Here is a 20397-nt window from a genome sequence, read left to right as displayed (position 1 = left end):
GTATGAATAAAGTTTTCCCAATCATATTTTCCAATTAATATTCATGCATACAACTTGTTCTTCAAAATCATCCATTTAAGTACCGACCTATATATTAAAGTCTTTCACAAGATTTTGCTATTAACATCTGTTCTAAAGTTCTAAATTCAGACTAATTATTGCTTTATGATCTGAGGATGTTTTGATGAACTTTCCAATGTTATTGACAATCTACTGTGCAACCCATATACCGCATAAACTGTCACATTAATCAAGATGAGATTTAAGTATTAAGCATCAACTCTTTACATTACATGTAATGTAATTGACCATGCCACATCACTTCCCGCTAAACAAAATTCATTTCACTCTAATTATAAATCATATCAAAAACTATAACAAAAATAATAAGAGGAGGCAATATTCATTTAAAAAATGATTGATTGGTTTTATTTAAACTGCTTAAAAAATCTATTCTATTAATAAAAAAAATGTTATGCCATGTATTTATCAATTTTCGTCATAAATAGTTGGGTGAAACGTTCAAGAAGATTACTCTTTGAAACCTTCCAAAAAATGGAAAACAACACGTTTAATAATTAATTGCGTCCGAAGCGCTTTTCTGGATTGACCAGCAGGAACGCACAAAGCCAAATATTTGAAATTCGAAGATGTATAAGTACCGAAAATCGTTGAAGAGCTATATGTCAAAAATACCTAAAAAATAGCCAAATTCATCTAAAGCCAACTTTTCCTGAGGGAGTTGAAACCTTAGTTTTATAATAATTTCATAATTTTTAACAGACAATTTTAGTAAAGTCAAACTTTCAACTACTGGTATTTATAACCACATAAAGAGACATAAAACATCATTAGAAACTAAACACAAAATAAAATACAATACATTAGTTTGACATTCATAGATTCATTAAAATACATATGGTAAGATCTGCAATGAATGTGGACTGTTAATCCAATCATAAACTAAACATGCTAAATGAACATTTGATCAAAAGCGATTGAACTAGCTTATTCAAACATTCGTGGTACAAAAAATGATACTCAACATAAAACTAAACCTAGGCATAAAAAAATACTATACATGAAAATCAAGATTTAAAAATTATTTACAGAAATGATAATTAATGAATCAGTAGCGCTTTGAATACCATATTGAAATGAATGTATTTTGTAAGCCTACTTTTTTAAAACATATTATCGATAATATAGATTTTATATCGAGATAGCGTTATCGTCTGTATTGCGTTTGTGAATATTGTTACAAGATCGTGCTATTAAAACATCTGTTTTAATTAAGATTTAACACTGCCTCATGCACTTAGAATATTTTGATAGTTTGTCAATGTAACTACAACTCTAATGGGCATTCCATGTACCGTATAAACTGTCACATTAATGAAAATAAAAGCTCATTACACTGATTACACATTGACCATCAACGCTTTGATGTAATTTACCACACCACAAATTCAGAAAAAATGTTCATGTAAACGATGAGTTAAATAGATAACTAAAATATTTCACGTCAGTTTTGCTGGTATACTACCTATGTTTTCATTAAAACATTTATCAGTTTTAGATTAATTTTTAATGAAAATAAAAGCTCATTACACTGATTACACATTGACCATCAACGCTTTGATGTAATTTACCACACCACAAATTCAGAAAAAATGTTCATGTAAACGATGAGTTAAATAGATAACTAAAATATTTCACGTCAGTTTTGCTGGTATACTACCTATGTTTTCATTAAAACATTTATCAGTTTTAGATTAATTTTTCGTTATAACAAATTAACGTGAAGCCATTGGTTGAATTTCCTATGTGTAGGAGGCGGTAATATTCAAAACCTATTACAAACATAAAAGAGCTGTTGAAGCAAAAAGACAAAAAAAAAAAAAAAAAGAGGCCGAATCCCCAACAAGTATTTAAGATCTAGGCTTAAGGCAGATACTACTTGGACGTAAAATAAAAAAAGAGATAGACATGAGAGGCAGATACATCTCTCAATTTCGAATATTTTTTTCAATTCTTAAGACAGACACTAGCTATTTAGTGATTCGAGGAACATTGATAAATATTCAAAACCGAGTTAATAAACTCCAGCAACACTGACGTAAGTGAGGAAAGGGCAGTAAACACTATTACAGATAGATGATATAAACGAACAGACAAGTAACAGCAAAACATTGAAAACTGAAGGTTTCGAAACATTAAAAACCATTCGTGAACACGTGTGAACTCCGACAATCTGCTCATGCTCTATTAACCGTACCTATTGTTGGGTAAATGCAATACACGTATACGGAAACGTGCACAACAACCGAATTTGTTTAGTAATTTTAGTTGAGTATATAAATGTGATGAGACAAATCGGCCAGAATAAATAGGGTTAAACAGTACAATGTTTTTTTTGTTTAAGAATAAGGATTTAGCGATCACAATTTTGCTATAACATATACATATTCGTAAGTAAAGCAGCTTCAAAACACATACACTTTTTTCTCCATAAATGGCATAATCATGATTTTCTTTTAAATTCTGAGAAATAATTTCGCATTCTTGCGATATAAGTAGCAGTTTTTATGCTCTCAGGAGTATAAGGAATTGTATTCAATACAGCCAACTCCTCCGGAATTTGTTGTCTTAAATTGGAATACACAACCTTTATACGTTCAATGTTAAAAGACTCCCCAAAGAATTTCTTTTCCAAATGTTTGAAGTATTTTTCATCCTTAAATTTCCCCATTTTAAACTCGTTTGACAAAAAAATGAAAATATGTCGACAGGAACTCAAAACTTCTTCGAAAGACATCCCGGAGTTCATAGCGTTATGCAGTAGTTCAATATGAATATTTTTATTTCCACATAATTGATTTAGATGAGTTAGATACTGTTCTGCAGCAAACATGTCACCATGAAGATTTATTACAACTATATCAAGTTCCTCAGGCATATTCACTTTTGCATCGTCTTTAAAATAGAATAATAACATGAGTATACCTAGAGAATATTCTTTCATGTATTTATAAACCAATAATTGAATAAAAGGCGACATCGAGGGAAAATCGTTATTGACCAAAGATCAACGAATATTTATAATGTATTTGCATGATTTTTCGGTGATAAATGATGACAAATTCAATGACCCATGATTATAGCGTTTATCTTAATATTTTGACTTGCATTTTACCCGTGACATTTGTCACACATACCGCCGTAGCTTGTTATTTACGAATATTCTTCTTTGATATTCATTTGTTTTGTAACAGATTTAGTAATCCATGTTTGCTATGAGCGTTCGTGTTGACGGTTTTAACCAGGAAGACGATTCTTCTTCGGCAAATACTTTTTTCCAATGTCTTATCTTTACTGTATTCAGCTCATGTTTGTTCTCTTAATAAAATTAAAATTTTTGCTTCATATTATCGAATGGTATGTTGAGGAACTATAACTATAGCTTTTCAATTATTAAACAATTTTTTTCACATGCAGTAGTTATAACTATCTAGTAAAAGCTTTTTACTAACAGAAACATGTATTTTTGAAAACACTTCTTAAAAGGTCATCATTTCAATAATTTATTAAAAAAGATAATTGTCTTTCGCGTTGTTCGTTTTTCTACGACTTTTGAGTTTTTACATGTTCCTAGGTATCTTCCCTGTTTTATTTAAAATTATGAGATGTGGTGTAATTACAAATTTAACATATTCACTTCAGACAGTCAAAATAACGTGTATTATAGCAACTATAGATCACCGCACGGCTTTCACTAATACCTTGAGGTGGGGTATAAAAGGGACCGACATGACAAAATATCCAAATATAAACAATATATAAACGCGAACTTCATGACTTTTTTTTATTAGTTTCCAGTGTCGTTGAACTAGCTGGTAGTAACATCGAGGACTCTCAGATCTGTACTTAATGTCTTTTTGTTGTTTTGATATACCAGTAACAGGTCACGTCCACTCTGTGCAGTATTTTTATTTGTATCTATCTCATGAGTTAAGTGTTTACCTTGGTAGGTTGGGTCAACCTGTACATCAACAGCTGCATCCTTCCTTGATGGCAATGAATTAATACGTTGCATGTTCGTCTTGGACTGTTCATCTAAAATTTGAATTTTTTTTTTTTTAATTATATCTCTTTATAATTTTCCTGTTATTACCTTTAATAAAAAGTTTATATATATTATCTCACGAAATTACTTCCATTTATTTGATACTTATTAATATAAGGAGATGTAGTATGACTTTAAACGAGCAAGAAGATTATAAGGATGTGGATGTAAGCTTCTATTGGTTACAGCAAGGCATTCAGCAACGAGTAAAACGGAAAGTGTATATTAAGCGTAAAAAGGTCCCGTCATGACTGACAGCTATAACAATTCGAATTCGAATTACAAACTATAAATCAATAAAATAATAATTCAAATTTGAAATCAATCAGTTCAGGCCCTATATATTAACTGTGAAGACGTTATAACCTGTACCAGAAGCGTACCATTCTATTATGCTAAATCATAAATATAGACAGAACGATATTCTAAGATATAATTTAAAATTTGAAAATCATTTATCCTGAAGTTTCTGCGAAACAGAGCAAGTAATTGATTAACCTGAAATGTTATGAACCAATAAAAAATAATATACCGCATTCTTTTCTCATTCTTGTGTTTACTTCAGTTTTCTTTTCTGTTACATCTTCCAAATTGCTTGACGTGCGTTTAACGTTGTTTTGTTCTAGGCTCGGGTTATTTTCAACTGGCAATAGTTGTCCTGCTATATAAAAAACAAAAGAAACATTTATTGACAAACTATTCTGTCAATTCTGCTATTTTCACATCATCAGAAGATACTATTAAATCTCATCATAACTGCAATACTTATGTTGAAAATATTATATGTCACCACATTAAAAGAAAAAATATATATTTATAAAATCAAATGTAAGATTGCTTTACTTACTTTCTTCGTCTTTGCATATTTTCGATTGGGTTGTTCCGATGATTTTTCTAGGACAACAGCATTTGATTGTTACATCTTAGTTAGAAAAAATAATAAAATAATACACAAAAACACAATCAATGTAGAAATACATTTTAATTTTGCACAATTATTCTGAAGTTAAAATTTTTTTTTTTTGCGTATATTCCTAGTAGACGGTCTTATTTTTGTTTTGTTTAATGATTAAAATAGTTAAAAGACTTTTCAAACATATATATCTAAACTCCTTTGAATTTGCTTCATTGTAAACATACCGGACGCATGTGTAACAAGTTATACTGCCTATAGTAACACCCCTAGTTTTTGGTGGGGTTCATGTTGCTAATCTTTAGTTTTCTCTATTGTGTCATGTGTACTATTTGTCTTTTTCATTTTTTAGCCATGGCGTTGTCAGTTTATTTTCGAATTTTGAGTTTGACTGTCCCTCAGGTATCTTTCTCCTCTCTCTAACTTATGCATTTGTATTTATTTATTTATGTATTGGCTAATGCATTTTAGTTCATTATACTATATTTGTAACATTCAGAAACAAAATCATGCCATCAATTAACTTACTTTTGATCTTAGTAAACCATTTGTTTACACCAAAAAAGGTTCCGAAAGCTATCCAATGAACCAAGAATTACATGTAAAATAAACGCATTGATTACTTCGTTACTATAATGATCGTGTAGTGGGTTTTAATAACAGTTTCATTAAGAACAATAACTAAAAATCATATTATCATTATTCTACATTTTATATCTCTGCCATTTAAAATCCACATTTATTTTAATTTAATGCTATATAGGATAACATTTGCAGTATTTCTGTTTTCCCATCTGATCAAACCACAATTTTATATTTTTGTTAATGGAATCTATATTCCATGATATAATGTTATTAACATATATGTAGATATTTAAAGTTATTATGATTATAATATGTGTGTTCACTTTCATTGGTGATCCAATAGATGATTCTGTCGTATAGTTGTTATTTGATTAGACGAACTCGTCAAATAATTAGTTTTGTGACTACATCTCTACTTCCTCCTTCATGCCTAATGTATCATGTACTGTGTTACAGCTCTACATTTGACTAACGATGAAAGGTAACACTAGGCCATGAAAGCAGAATTTTGTTCAGACTAGATGGCCGAGTGATCTAGACCACTTGACACTGTGCGGGCGATGTTGTCTCGATATCCCAATATCATGAGATTGAATTCTGACCACGGAAAAACAAACATAGGTTTTAACATTGTTGTACAAATATTTGGGGTTATATGAAAAAAAAAATGTATAGATATATATTATTACATTGGTAGCAATGAATCAAGTCCGTAGCCAGGAATTTCTAAAAAGGGGGTTTGGGGGGGGGGGGGGGGCATGGACTCGTGAAGCAATCATATTCAACGTTAACAATTACAATTCAAACAGATAGACTTTAACAGTGCTAACAAACTGTCAAGAAAGAAGGGGGCTGGGGATCGTACGAACCCCTCGTACCCCCTGATAACGGGTGTGTAAATTACATTGATTTCCCAGTGAAATAAAGCGATAATTTCACAAGTGAAATAAACTCGGTTATTTCACTTCTCTGAAGTCATACAACAATAGACGTTGTCAAGACGTTGTTAATGACGTAAGATCAAAACAAATTGTGAATGCGTAGAAAAAGATATAGTGACTTACATGTCTATTTTTATATCGTAAAAAACCCATTTGCCAATGTAATAAGAAATATAACTAATCAAAGAATTTAAATATCGAAAATTTTCGACTTGTGATCGAAATACACTGATAATTAACTCTTGTGATACGCCAATTGTGAATTATTGTGTTGTTCAGTCGCTAATTGCAGACTTTTCTCTTTTTAAATTCTTCGATTAGTTATTCTATGAATATGAGAAGTGGTTCGTCATTTGTGCTGGTGATTATACGATCTGTATTGATCTGCATTTTGAAATTCAGTTTTTTTTATGAATTAAAAAGATATATATTCTAATTTTTTCATTGCCAGGTTACTTACACTTCTAAACATAGTTAGTCTGTAATCGATAATATTCGGAACATGTGCCGTTATTTTGAATAGTAACGATAAGTTAAAAAAAGACAGTTGACAGACTGTAGTTACTTACAAAAACTAACAACGCTGTTCAAAAGAATGCATATTGTAAATATGGGAACTGCAATGCCTGTTACAGAGTTTTCTCTGTCTGTAAAAAAATAATCATTTCTCTCAAAAACAAACTGTGTTGGTGCTGTATTGTAACTATGAAAAAGTAACACCGCAAAACAGTCATAAAAAACTTTCATACTAAGACCAATTAGAGGCCTTCGGCTAGTATCTGCTCTTTAGTCGGGTTGCTGTCTCTTTGAAAGATTCCCCATTTCCATTCTTAATTTTATTACACCAACTATTGTGGCCATGGCATTTTCAGTTTATCTTCGAGTTTCGAGATTGAATGACTCTCTAGTATTGTTCTCCTCTATTCTCTTAGACCAGGTTAAGCCAACTGTTTTCCGTGGAATGCCTGTACCAAGTCAGGAATTCTTCAATTGTGATTAATTTAGTTTGATGACTTTCTGTATTTGTTTGTTAAGTAACATGTACAAATCGAGCGACGGAAATCAATGATCTATCAGCTAGCTATATTGCTGAATTGAATAATTTGGTTGAAATAAAATTATGGTTAAGGATCTTTTAATAATCCAGTTCAAAACTAAACCATTATATGCTTAACATCTTTTCAAAATACCAATATGTCCTCAGCATCGTTTCTAATTTTATTTGTGTTCAATAATGTTTACAGGACGAATAAGCAAAGAAGAAGCACATATGTTTGGGTTGAGATCATGAGCTCTATTCTTGTTTTGCCATAAACTATGAGTTCAAAATGAAACAATATGTTAGAATTTTGAAAACTGTATAAATTTGAAATAAAATAAAATTCCGTGAAACTTCATAAATGATTTTGGCGCATAGACATCATGCTAAACATGACGTTACATGTATACAAATGAAAACATACAAACTAAAGATAATTTCGTTACTTCAACGATTAAAATGTGGATACAATCACATCAAAACGGCGATTATTGGGTAGATGATGTTTTATTTACGATAATGCTGTAGTAATTGACATTTGTTGATCCAAAAGAATTCAAACTGTCTTGTTCCTCCATAGTTACGACTGGTCAACTGTTGATTTGACGATAACTTTTAGCCAAGGAAAAAGATTGTTACATAAAAAATACATTAAAATCATTTATCTATATAGTTCGCATACTTGTTAAAAGTCTACTTGTAAAAGAATTATTATTATTGTTGAAATTTCGCTTAAGAGATAATGGTTCTAAACATACCTCATCTGTAACAGTATGTTGACTTGCAATATATAAATATACGTAATAATGTACAAAAGAAATAGTGTTAAACATTGAAATAAATTTTTACCTTCTGATATTGTTTCATCTTTTGGTATCGATCCATTTACTTTACTAATTCTAAAAATAGAAGAAAAAAGAACTGAAAAAATCATTTTTTTTGGTCATAAATCTAAACATTATATGCAAAGTTTGTTCATTATTCAAATTATTCAAATGCTTTAGTTACAGTAACTTATGAAGTAATGTTCCTGATTCATAATGTGCAGATTCCCTAAACATATTTTATTTGGTCGGCCACGTTATAACCTAAGATCTCAATATTGTAAACGATAAAGCTTTTCGAAATATGTAGGGCGAAATGTGATCCATAATCCACAGAAACGATATACACTTTAAATCACTACATGATTCGATGCAAACCAATAGGAAAAAACTAAAAACGACGAAAAGACAAACAACAGTCTACAAAAGATAACATAGAAAATTCAAGAATGAGAAACTTGAACCCCCAAAAATAGTAGAATTTTTGTGCTCCGAAAGGGTTGGCAGAAATCATGAACAGAAGACAAACATTATCTTTATTGTGCGCCTCATCTTGCCTACTTCTTCCCTTTTTCATATGAGTCGGAGTTCCTGCAGACAGAATTTCAAAGAAGCGAGATAATTTAATTTCACATTCAGATATATTGATGATGATGTTTCCATCAACAATCCAAAGTTTTCAGATTGGGTTCCATTAATATATACCCGAAAACTAGAAACTAAGAAAAATATGAAATAACAGACACGGATTTCTCTGCCTAATTTTATGACTTATACCTTTAATTTGACATAATCGGGACCAGAATCTATGGCCATCTAGACGATTTAAATTTTGAAATCATCAATTTCCCTACCTTATTAGCACTTCACCAACTTCACCAGTATATTGGAATTTTATTTACACATATTCATTCAGTATTCAAAAGCTTCCAGATGCTACTCAGACTTTATAAAATATCACCAGAAGACAGTGAATAAACCAGAGTTAAGTAATGGAACGTCTCGTGCTTTTAAAAAAAAGTATATTGGAAGATATCAAGAACTTGTTGAATATTATTCCGTTGTCAACTTCACAAATAATACATTATTCTCTTAAATAGACATAAGAAGATGTAGTATGAGTGCCAATGAGACAACCCTCCTTCCAAGAGACAACTCTCCTTCCAAGTCACTATTTTTAAAAATAAACCATCATAAGTTAAAGTACGGTCTTCAACACGGAGCCTGTTCTCACACCTAACAGCAAGCTATAAAGGGCCCCAAAAATGATAAGTGTAAAACCATTCAAACGGAAAACACCAACGGTCTAATCTATAGAAAAAACAAGAAACACTTATGAACCACATCAACAAACAACAACTACTAAACATCAGTTTTTACGGCAAACAAATGCAGCAGGCTCGAAAGTTTTATCTGGAGAAAACCTTTACCTGAGATAGTAGTGTAGCAATACGACATAAAAGGACACACTATAAAACGGTTATTGAAAAAGGCTCAACTCATCCAAGTATGACTACAAACAGATTTAAGACAGAAGATAGACCATTGAAACCAAATTACAAAAACGTAAAATTATAAACCACAGAAAAAATATATTGAAGTCAAAACCAGTATGAAGTGATTTTGCCAAACAACTGGTCACATATGGACCACTCAAAATGAGCTTGTTGAAAATATTCGTTAACGTGCAAAGAGCGTGGTCCTCTCTGAAAACGTGACCTAGGGTTAAACGTCCCTATCCGATGGACATAAAGTATAGATTGACCGACTCTAAATAGAACTTACTTACTTACTTTCTGCTGTTGTCTGCTCTATGGTCGGGTTGTTGTCTCTTTGACACATTCCACATTTCCATTCTCAATTTTATTACTTATTCTAGTTACTAACGTTATTTATCATCTTAACTTCATGTTAAAGTGTTCTTTTATTTTTCTTTGTAAATTATTACTTTATAATTTGCGTTAATAGGCGACAATTGGACGCATTCTTTGGCTTAAACATTCAGCCTTTACGCAATTTAAAATATTAACGTTGAAATTTGATTTGAATACATGCTCACCTGTTTTCATTAAGAAAATGGCAACTATAATTGGTATTCAGGTATCTGGCATTTTCAATACACACGTAGTCTACAAAAAGATTTTTTTTTGTTACGTTTGTTTAATTTTTCTTTTTTTCTCTGTTATAGTCACACTGACAATAACTTCACATCACCTTGTGTTCCGTTTTTGCAATTTCCGTTTCCTTTTTATATGACTACCCTTGTAAAAATAGTTATCCAAATTTTTTCAGATATATCTGTTTTATAAAAATTACATTTGACAATTCTAGGCAGGTGCAAACCCCAGATGTGTAGTCTAATAAGTATTCTAACATGACGTCATTCAAACGCTTTGAGTACAAACCCGTGGTAAAATATGAACATATATCCTTGTCTGTTCCGATCGTACTGCCACGTCATATGTTTCTCTTATGACAAAGTTTCCCGACGTCAAAGAACGAGGAAGTAAGAATACAAACATTTAACGGGAAAATATACGCTTGTAAAACCGAAAATCACCAACAAGACAACGTTAACAAACGATGCTTAGTTGTGTTATAAGCCATATTGTTTTAAACATTTAAGACATATAAGAAAACTATCATTTAAATTGATTCAAAACTATCTAAAACGTTATTGTTAATAGTTTAAGCATGTCACTAGTTCAGTTTGCTCCTTTCTTTTACGCCAACTTTATAGTGCGTTTATGTATGGGAACGGCAAATATTTGCCTCCTCCTAGAGTGCTTCGATCCAAAAGAATTGCCGTATTTGTCCTATAAGAATCGAAATAATTCATGAGGCTTGAACATATCGCATTTACCCTCGCTATCGGTCAGGGCAAAATATGTTGCATAAAGGGCAAACCCGTGGAGAAATCACGATATATCCAAGCCCCCACGTATTATTTCTTAACTATCACTTTGCGTAACTATTGAAGGAGAGTATTATCTTACAGGACTGCCTTTCTGCTACGCGAACTCTCTTCCTAAACATTTGAGTCCTTTCCTTGGATTATAAATGTTCCTTGTAATGCAAATATGAGATATAGAACGTAAATTCATGACACGAAATCCCTGTAAGTACGTCACAAAGCCCAATGTTAAGTTTTTTTTTATCAATTTCATTTTAAGTTATTTTCATTGTGTTCTATAAATGGCATACGGTACTTTTGACTACATTAGGTGCATAGATGTAGATTTAGACGATCCATAAGCATTAAAAAGGTTGGTGCCCCTCTTTTTTGCGGACTTGTTTCTTTATTATTATGAGGCTAACTTCACACAGGAACTTCTTAGGCAGAAAGATAAAAAGTTAGCTTTATCCTTCAACTCTACTTTCCGCTATGTAGATGATGTTCTTTCACTAGATAATTCAAAATTTGATGACTATATTGAACGGATCTATCCCATCGAACTAGAGATAAAGGATACAACAGATACAGTTAAGTCGGCCTCATAATTTGACTTACATCTAGAATTGACAATGAGGGTCGGTTGAAACAAAACTTTACGACAAAAGAGATGATTTAAGCATTTCAATTATGAACTTTCCATTTCTAAATAGCAACATTCCAGCACCTGCATACGGGGTATATATCTCCCAATTGATACGATATTCCCGTGCTTTCATATCCTATAATGATTTTTTTTATGGAGAGTTGCTGCTCACAATGATGCTTATAAACCAAGAGTTCCAATGGTGAAGTTGAAATCATTCCTTCGTAAATTTAACGGACGTCATTACGAGTTGGTTGACCGTTATGGAATAACCGTTTCACAAATGATATAACTACAACCCCTTCCCTTTCATGAATGTGACCTACCGAATTAGGCTATTTACCGGATTTGTTATAACATGAGCAACACGGCGAGTGTCACATTTGGAGCAGGATCTGTCTACCCTTCCGGAGCACCAGAATTCAACCCTAGATTTTAGTGGGGTTCATGTTGCTTATTCTTTAGTTTTCTAGGTTGTGTCATGTGTAATATTGTTTGTCTGTTTGTCTTTTTTTTTTAACTATGGCGTTGTCAGTTTATTTTAAATTTATGAGTGTGACTGTCCCTCAGGTAACTTTCATCCCACTTAGACTTTTGGAAAGTATGCTTATGTAATTCAAAGCATCTTATTGGAGTATAATATGTTTGTTTCTTTTGTATTGCATTTTTAAAGGGGCATTGGCTACGGGATATGAAAAAAATAGAATATGATTTAGTTTGGTTCAATCATCAGCAAAAAAGAAATTATGAAGTAATCGTTCGCTTTCAGAAGCCAAATTGGTTCAATTTGTCATAATAAACAAACAGTAATTCGAACTCGGTATTTATTTAATCTTCAATATAAGCCATAATCTAGTATTTGTTTACGCAGGTTTCAGTCGTGTTCAGCCATGAATAACAAGACAAAAAATGTCAACGTTGAAAGTAAAACAAAGGTGAACCATTTAGGTGATTTATAAGATTCGCAAAAAAATCTCTCTTATCCAAGAAAAACTATTCTTTTTTACCTTTAACATGAAATCAAACAAACATAGACTCATCCAATTGCTATAGGTCGCTATCTAATTAAATTTATTTTATGTCTATATCGGGCTATGTTACCGTGGTCAGTCGTCTGACGTCATTTTGAAAGTTATTTCAATGGCGTATTGACTAAAATAAACATGAAATTCTGATAAATATTATCGAGAGCAGGTATTGTTTGCTGTTTATTTCATACTAATGGTAGTTTCCATATGTTTTAGTATGTTGTAAATCAAATATGAAAATTTTAGTCAAATCGGTAAACATGATTTTTTAAAATAGAATGTCCCTTTAACACTAAATAACATAACACTAATAATCTGTCAAAACACCAAATATTAGTTGATTCACTTCAAACAGTAATACATGTTTCAAAAGTTAACTTTATAAACATTCTATCTTGTGATGTAACACTATTGTTTCAGATAAAGGTGAAAGTTGGTACCTATTAAAACGCTAAAACCCGCTGCATATTTTTTTCACCTGTCCTAAGACAGGAATCCAGTGTTCAGTAGTTGTCGTTTTTGAGTTGATGTGATTCATAAGTGTTTCTCGTTTTCTATATAGATTAGACTGATGGTTTTCCTGTTTAAATGGTTTAATACAAGTAAATTTGAGGGCCCTTTACAGCTTACTGTTCGGTGTGAGCCAAGGCTCCATGTTTAAGACCGTTCTTTGACCTATAATGGTTTACTTTTACTAGTTTTGACTTGGATGGAGAGTTGTTTCATTGACACTTATACCACATCTTCTTATATCTAGGTAATGGTTGATGCAAGCATCTCCTATTATAAATGTATTTTCTCTAACAAAATCAATTTTGTGAAATTCCATTATCATAATACTATTCTCACTTGTTTGAGTTTTTTTTAAGGATTTTCAATTCATTAATAGAATATAAGATTCAAGTTTTAACAAACAATATATGCACATCTTGAGGAATTAGTTTTAGGTTTCGCTAGTTCCAATTCTATCATAACCACTGATGATTTGAACACACGGCACGCTCTTTCTAAAAAAAAGATTTGGTATTTTGAGTCTTATATACAACTTTTAAACTTAACTACAAAGCTTTCAGATGTTATAACTGCATCAAAGTTATTTTGATGGAATATAAACACACAGTTCTACTGTGTCAGTAAGATTCATATTTAGAAGGTCTTTATTTGTAAAACTATATTACCAGGGGATAGTCTTGATCCGTTTGGACATTCGACCAATTTACATGTACAGTTCTCTCCTTTTGGTTTACAATTACATCTATCAGCAGGGATATTCACGTATGTGTATCCTTTGAGGTAATCACAGCGACAAGTTCTGTCTTTCTCTGACGATCCATTTGTAGATATTACTTGGCCAATACCGTCGCATGTTGATTTAATTAAGGCACATCCACACTGTGTGTTAGATTTATATGGCGTTGGTTGAAATGTATCTCCTAAACAATGGGCATTATTTATATTACCAGAAAGTTGATCAATCACCGTCATATATCCTGAAATAAATAGGTGTTTGTTATTGTGCATATCCTTTCAGATAAAAAAAACAACGCGTGAGAGATATGTTAATTTAATTGCTGAATAGTAAAAGTTTCTCCTTTTTTATGTACTTATTCACAAAGGTAAACAGTAAACTATTTCCTTAATCCAAATAATATAGTTATTACCATTATGAAAACGTGATGTATTCGTATTTGGGTTATTATATTCGTTGACTAAACATTTGTTAAAATGCCATACATCAGTGATACTTGTCTAGAAATGAAAACTTATTTAAACATTTGGACAGTTTCGTTCAATATGCGATGGGATACAGTAGAAATGCTTTCCATTGATTACATATATCATATTTACCTGCAAAACAAAAGTTTATCCGTGTATCTTCAGGATTAAAAAATATTTTTTTTAGTTGATTGGAGATAAAATTGATTAAAAAAAGATTAAAAGTTTTAATTTTCAAAATACATGTAATTACTAATAAATAATTAGTAAATGATAAGTTACAATGTGCTATTTTCATTACAAATTGTTTTTATCATTTTGGTATTTGCGTTAATTTCACATTTCATCTACGAAGGGCGCTATACAACTTTATTATGCTTTTGAAGGCGTATGCTATTTTTCACATCTAAATGTTTAAAGCTTATTTTTCTCGTTCGTTGTAAGATGTTCGTTCATTTCATGGACGTTTATCGCGTATGTTTTACTAAATTAGATCATGGACACCAAATGCTTATAAAACATCGGTAATAATAAAAGTCATAATATTATAGATCAATGTAAAAATATCCTATAACTGATACATAAAATACCTTGTTCAATCGTATGCACTAGAAAACATTTTTCAACATAAGTTCCATGAAACGGACTCCATATATAATGGTATCGTAATGGATATTGGCAGGGGAATTTGCCAGCTCTATGTAATATCTCTGTTTCATTTATGCAATCGCCATGTTTTTCGCTTGAATTTTCAACACATTCATAGCATAATGTAGATATCTACAATATTATTGACCTTAGATAATTATACATTCAGCTGTTCAAAATAAAAACGAAAACAAATATTATTCGAGTGTTAATTTACGTAAATGAATTACATTTTAGCATGTTTTCTTAAAATGTCCTTTTCCAAGTCAAGAAAATGGCTATTATTCTTATAGTTCGTTTCTGTGTGTGTTACATTGTCGTTCGGGTTTTATTTTTTCTTTGCACTTTTGTGTTTCTGTTGTTTAGTTGTTTCCCTCTTATATTTGATGTGTTTTTTGTTACTAACCCGGATTTGTTTTATCTAAATCAATTTATGACTTTTGAACAGCGGTTTACTACTGTTGCCTTTATTAATTGAGTAGTTGTAGTTGTAGTTAAAATTGAAATATAATTTAGTAAATTCATGTTGTTGCAGACTGGTACTTTTGGTCTTTCGACAATTTTTTTTTCCTGTTTTTCTACTTACTTTGATAGTTTGTTTTATGTTGTGATGTTACAAAACTTATCAGGTTACGATGAATGAGCCCTCACAAAATTATTTAAACCAGCCACATTCTGTACATGCCTGTCCCATGATAGAGGCCTTTAAATCAGAAATTGTCTTTGTTCCTGTCTGCCATGTTTGTTTTCCATATGTTGTTTCAACGTGGAAGATGCAGTCGGTTTTTCTCGTTTGAAATATTTTACAAATTTTCATTATAGCCTTGTTTTGAATCAAGTTAAACATGGATACCAACCTTCAAAAACCTCGTTTAACTCGTATTTTTTTTAGCCAGGTTCTGTTAATTCCAATCACAATTGATAAAGAAATAAGATTTTCAGTTTGATATGTTGACATACCATCTATTTAAAAAGAATGAATAATGTTCTCTAATAAGGTCTTTCCACTTTTCGTGGAAAGACCTATTGTTTTTCTTCTGATAATATTTTTTTTCTCTTTAGCAGTCTGAGATGTTTTTTTGTTTAACAACATATCAAATAGATTTTTGGCCAATGATGTTGTACAGTAATGGATGGGGGTTTCAAAACTCACCCGGTGTGACCGGCCACTTATTCTTATTGGAGTTATCTGACCGAGTCCCCTTTTTCTTGTTATCGCTATATTTCTAAAACCGTAAAAGATTTTAACAAACTGTTTTCACCAACTGGTTTGTCTACTCGTAAGAATGATTTGGTTAATTTTGACTGGAGTGATCGGATGACATCTTATGGGAGTTATTTCCCTTTGAAAATTTAAGATAGGCGATAAGTTGGATAAATTCACACATTTTAATTCGTAGAGGCCTTAAGTCTTTTGATATGGAGTCCTTGGTCCATTTGGCGGAAATTGAGGTCAAGATCAAAGGTCAATATCATATTCGAAATTTTGAATTTTGCTTGTTATCGTTATTCAAAAGAAACCGTAACAGTTAATGATATGATGTGTTTTCCAAATAACTGTTTACGATAAGGCGCAACTTCAACCCTTTAAGTTGAAGTGTTTTTGTCAACCCTTTTAGGAGTTTTCTTCCCTTTTGTATTTGAAATCGGTATTTCTCCACTGAAATCACTGACCTATGACCTTAATATTGAGGTCAAGGTCAAAGGTCAATTTGACGTTCTAGATGTTGACCTTTGCTAAACATTCTTTCTTATAAAACAATTAAGTCATCTGCATATACCTATTAATCTTATTTTTTTTATATCAGCTTGAAGTACCAAATTACATCAATAAGGAGTGACATTTTCTAACATCGTTTTTTGAATTTCTTTCTTATTATCGAGGTGGAAAGATCTTCAATTGTTATCTGAAGAATTGGTTTTTAATTGTCTTCTATTTTCGTTGAAATGCAATTTTTCGCAACGTCATTAACAGAATTTTAAAGAAAAATGTAACGATATAATACTGATATTAGTTGCATAAAAAAAATGTTTTTACAGTCAATGCAGAACTTTTGTCTAAAATAGAATGATGATAGTGTTATTCATATGCTTTGGCAAGCAGAAATACAAACACTATAATTTCGTACGACATAATTTACTAGCATTTCAAGTTTGCATGTTATCGAAAATATTAAATAGTGTAGATACTTAGTATATACTCACCAAAAGATAGTAAGTAATATAATAAACACCCATCTGAAAAATAGTTTTAATTAGTTATAATTAAATGTTTTGTTTAACTTTGCCCACAACTATTATTCATCACTTCATTTTAATCAAGTGTTCCCTATATTCTTTTATGAACATTGATACTTGTAATGTTTAACTTCAACCTTCTGACGAAACATGGCTGTGAAAGTGAAAGTCCAGACTATTAAAAATGTTGGGCTTTTTTTCGGCAAAAACATATGTCTTATGTTACTTTCTGTTGCATGTTGAAAGGTTTATACTTTAGACGTTTAAACTAGCGAATTGCTTGAAAGTCGCAGAAGCACGATGCATCTTTTTTTCAAAATCAAATTTGAGTACACAGGGTTTGTGTTCAATTGAAAAAATTCTTTCTGCAAAAGGATCCTTAACAATTTTTTCACTGAACATATATTTCTCTTCCTTGGAACTCATTTTCATATTTTTTTTGTCAGTACATGCATGTGTTTATATTTTTTTCTACCGAAGTATACGTTTTTCAAAAAAGAAGTGCAAGATACCAAAAGAGAAAATAAACTGAAAACGCAATGGGAATCCTTAATGGATTTTAGAGATTTGCGCATTCATAAACCACTAATGTCTCTGATGAAGTGTCATGTCTGTGGCATATTTATAGAAATTTGCAAAGAAGTTAACTCAAATTTTCAAAAAGGATATACTTTACAAGTCGTGGGCGCGATCATATATATCATCGTTTCCTGTTTATGTTTATGCCATCTAACTAACTTTCGGGTTGACCTCCAAAGACTCTCGATATAATATACGCGATATAAACATAAATATAAATATAAAAAGATGGAGAACTCGTGCAATTTGAATATTGTAGGTCTGTTTAATTTCTTATCATTGGTCAAAAATATATGGTCATCGTCGTTGAAATGAAAATAAAGGGATAGTTTCATTCAATCAAATGATTTATCTTTGTTTTACTTTCAAAGTTGACATTTTTTCCTTTTGATAATTTAACACGCATAAACAATGCGTAATCCGTCTCTAGCTTAGGGGGTAAATTGAAGGTCACAAGAAAACGGATTCATTTCAGGGACTGAATTTTCGGCGCTCCCTTGACACCACTTTCGAGTATGGTCTTGAGGAAACGATGATAGTCCGTCGGAAGGGGACGATAAATGGCTGGCCCGTGTTAAGAGAGAGCCATATCTCTTGCACGTTAAAGACACCCTTGTAGATTTCGAAAAATAGCAGGCTAATGCCGCTACAAGGCAGCACTCGCACCCGCAAAGTGGAAAGGGATTAATATAAGTTGCAAAACTTGTTTCCAAATCCACTATAATTAAATATGATTAAACTAAAAAACTAACGGATTCATTGCGAATCATTTAGTTACAAGTGAATAATTCATTATCGATGTTTCTTAGCTTATTTTGACAAAATTGAAACGTACTGAATATTGAAAGCAAATTATTATTGCACTATTTCACTTTCATTAATGATTAAACACACAAAACATCATGTTTTAAATATCTTATTTATCTCGTAGTAAGTGCCCCTTTAGCAATATAACACGTGATTGTGTTTATTGATTTGATGAATCGTTATAGCTTAAGATATTATTTCTTTAATATTTTACATTTTTCTAATTTTTAATGCCTATGTTACTATTTACATTTCGTTAACCTGTAAATTTGCAAATAATTCAAATTTGTTTAACCATAAAAACTATAACACAGTTAATATTTTATCTATTATATTTACAGGTTTTTAATTCTATTTACATAAGAAAATGCCTGTACCAAGTCAGGAATATGACAGTTGTTATCCATTCGTTTCATGTGTTTGAGCGTTTGATTTTGCCATTTGAGTATTGTGAATTTTCCTCGGAATTCAGTATTTTTGTGATTTACTTTTTATTTTGTTCAGTAATTGCAAAGAGTCTCAATGAAAAGGTCCAGTCAATCCCGTCCAACATAACACTATTAAAAGGAGTTGTTTGTTAAATATTGTCTCTTAAAGTTGTGTTTTACTAACCCCAAATGTACCATCCATTAATAAAAAAATATTTGCCATGTTTAAGAAGTTGCAACAAATATCTTTATTTAAATATATAAATGATATACCAAGACCTAATTCTGATTTTGTAAAAAGAACATTTAAATTATTCTGGTCTTATTATCTGGAATAATTTACCAAGTAATATTAAAGAAATAAATAATTTAGATACATTTAAGACCTACTGTTCAAACTATTTTCTAACTGAACAGAATAAAGATGGACGAAACTAATGTATTTTTCTTCTTCTATTGAATGCATATGTACTTATTTAATATTTAAGCTGCTATATTTAACTGTATTATGTATTTTATTTTGTATGGTTTTTTATTAACCTTTTCTATCTGTATTAATAGTTTTCGAAGGCCTCATGGAAAATTAACATATCATTGTTAAATTTGTTACCTTCGTTAAATAAAGAATTTTATTATTATTATTATATATAAATACCTAATTAGCCCAGGTCGCATACTGAGGGATCCCTATATTTTAACAGCCTCACTCGACTAGAGAAAAATCATATGATTTAAACTTACAATAGGGTCACATACATATATTCAAATAACCAATACAATGGAGTACACCTGATAAGCATTTTACAGATTTAAATTTCTGGAATTTAAAGACACAGGACGAAATATTATTACAATGACAAAATATACACAAACAATTTAAGCACTCACCTGTATAAACCATTGAAAAACCCTGCGTTACCAAGCCAGTTGGTGGTTCCTGTGCGTCCACACTATTTACATCAGTTTCTGTGTTGAAAATTACATAA

At 31.1% G+C, this 20397-nt stretch overlaps 1 protein-coding gene across 2 annotated transcripts; it reads right to left on the bottom strand.

The window, feature by feature from the left end:
* Positions 1-1593: 1593 nt before the first annotated feature.
* On the bottom strand, positions 1594-17599 carry LOC143067584 (uncharacterized). Of its 2 annotated transcripts, none has more exons than XM_076240931.1 (11): positions 17565-17599; positions 15302-15491; positions 14174-14485; positions 10488-10557; positions 8454-8503; positions 7135-7212; positions 5568-5615; positions 4974-5048; positions 4659-4787; positions 4024-4116; positions 1594-2976 (listed from the first exon to the last, which is right to left on the bottom strand). In XM_076240931.1, exons 1-11 carry the CDS (start codon positions 17595-17597, stop codon positions 2525-2527), a joined length of 1530 nt encoding a protein of 509 aa, XP_076097046.1. In that variant the 5' UTR covers positions 17598-17599; the 3' UTR covers positions 1594-2524. The 2 variants fall into 2 exon arrangements, with proteins under 2 accessions (XP_076097046.1, XP_076097047.1); XM_076240932.1 differs by having other exon boundaries at positions 4659-4784.
* Positions 17600-20397: the final 2798 nt, after the last annotated feature.

The sequence above is a fragment of the Mytilus galloprovincialis genome, chromosome 3 (assembly GCF_965363235.1).
Source record: "Mytilus galloprovincialis chromosome 3, xbMytGall1.hap1.1, whole genome shotgun sequence".
Classification (NCBI taxonomy): domain Eukaryota; kingdom Metazoa; phylum Mollusca; class Bivalvia; order Mytilida; family Mytilidae; genus Mytilus; species Mytilus galloprovincialis.
This window is presented reverse-complemented; position numbering and strand designations above follow the sequence as displayed.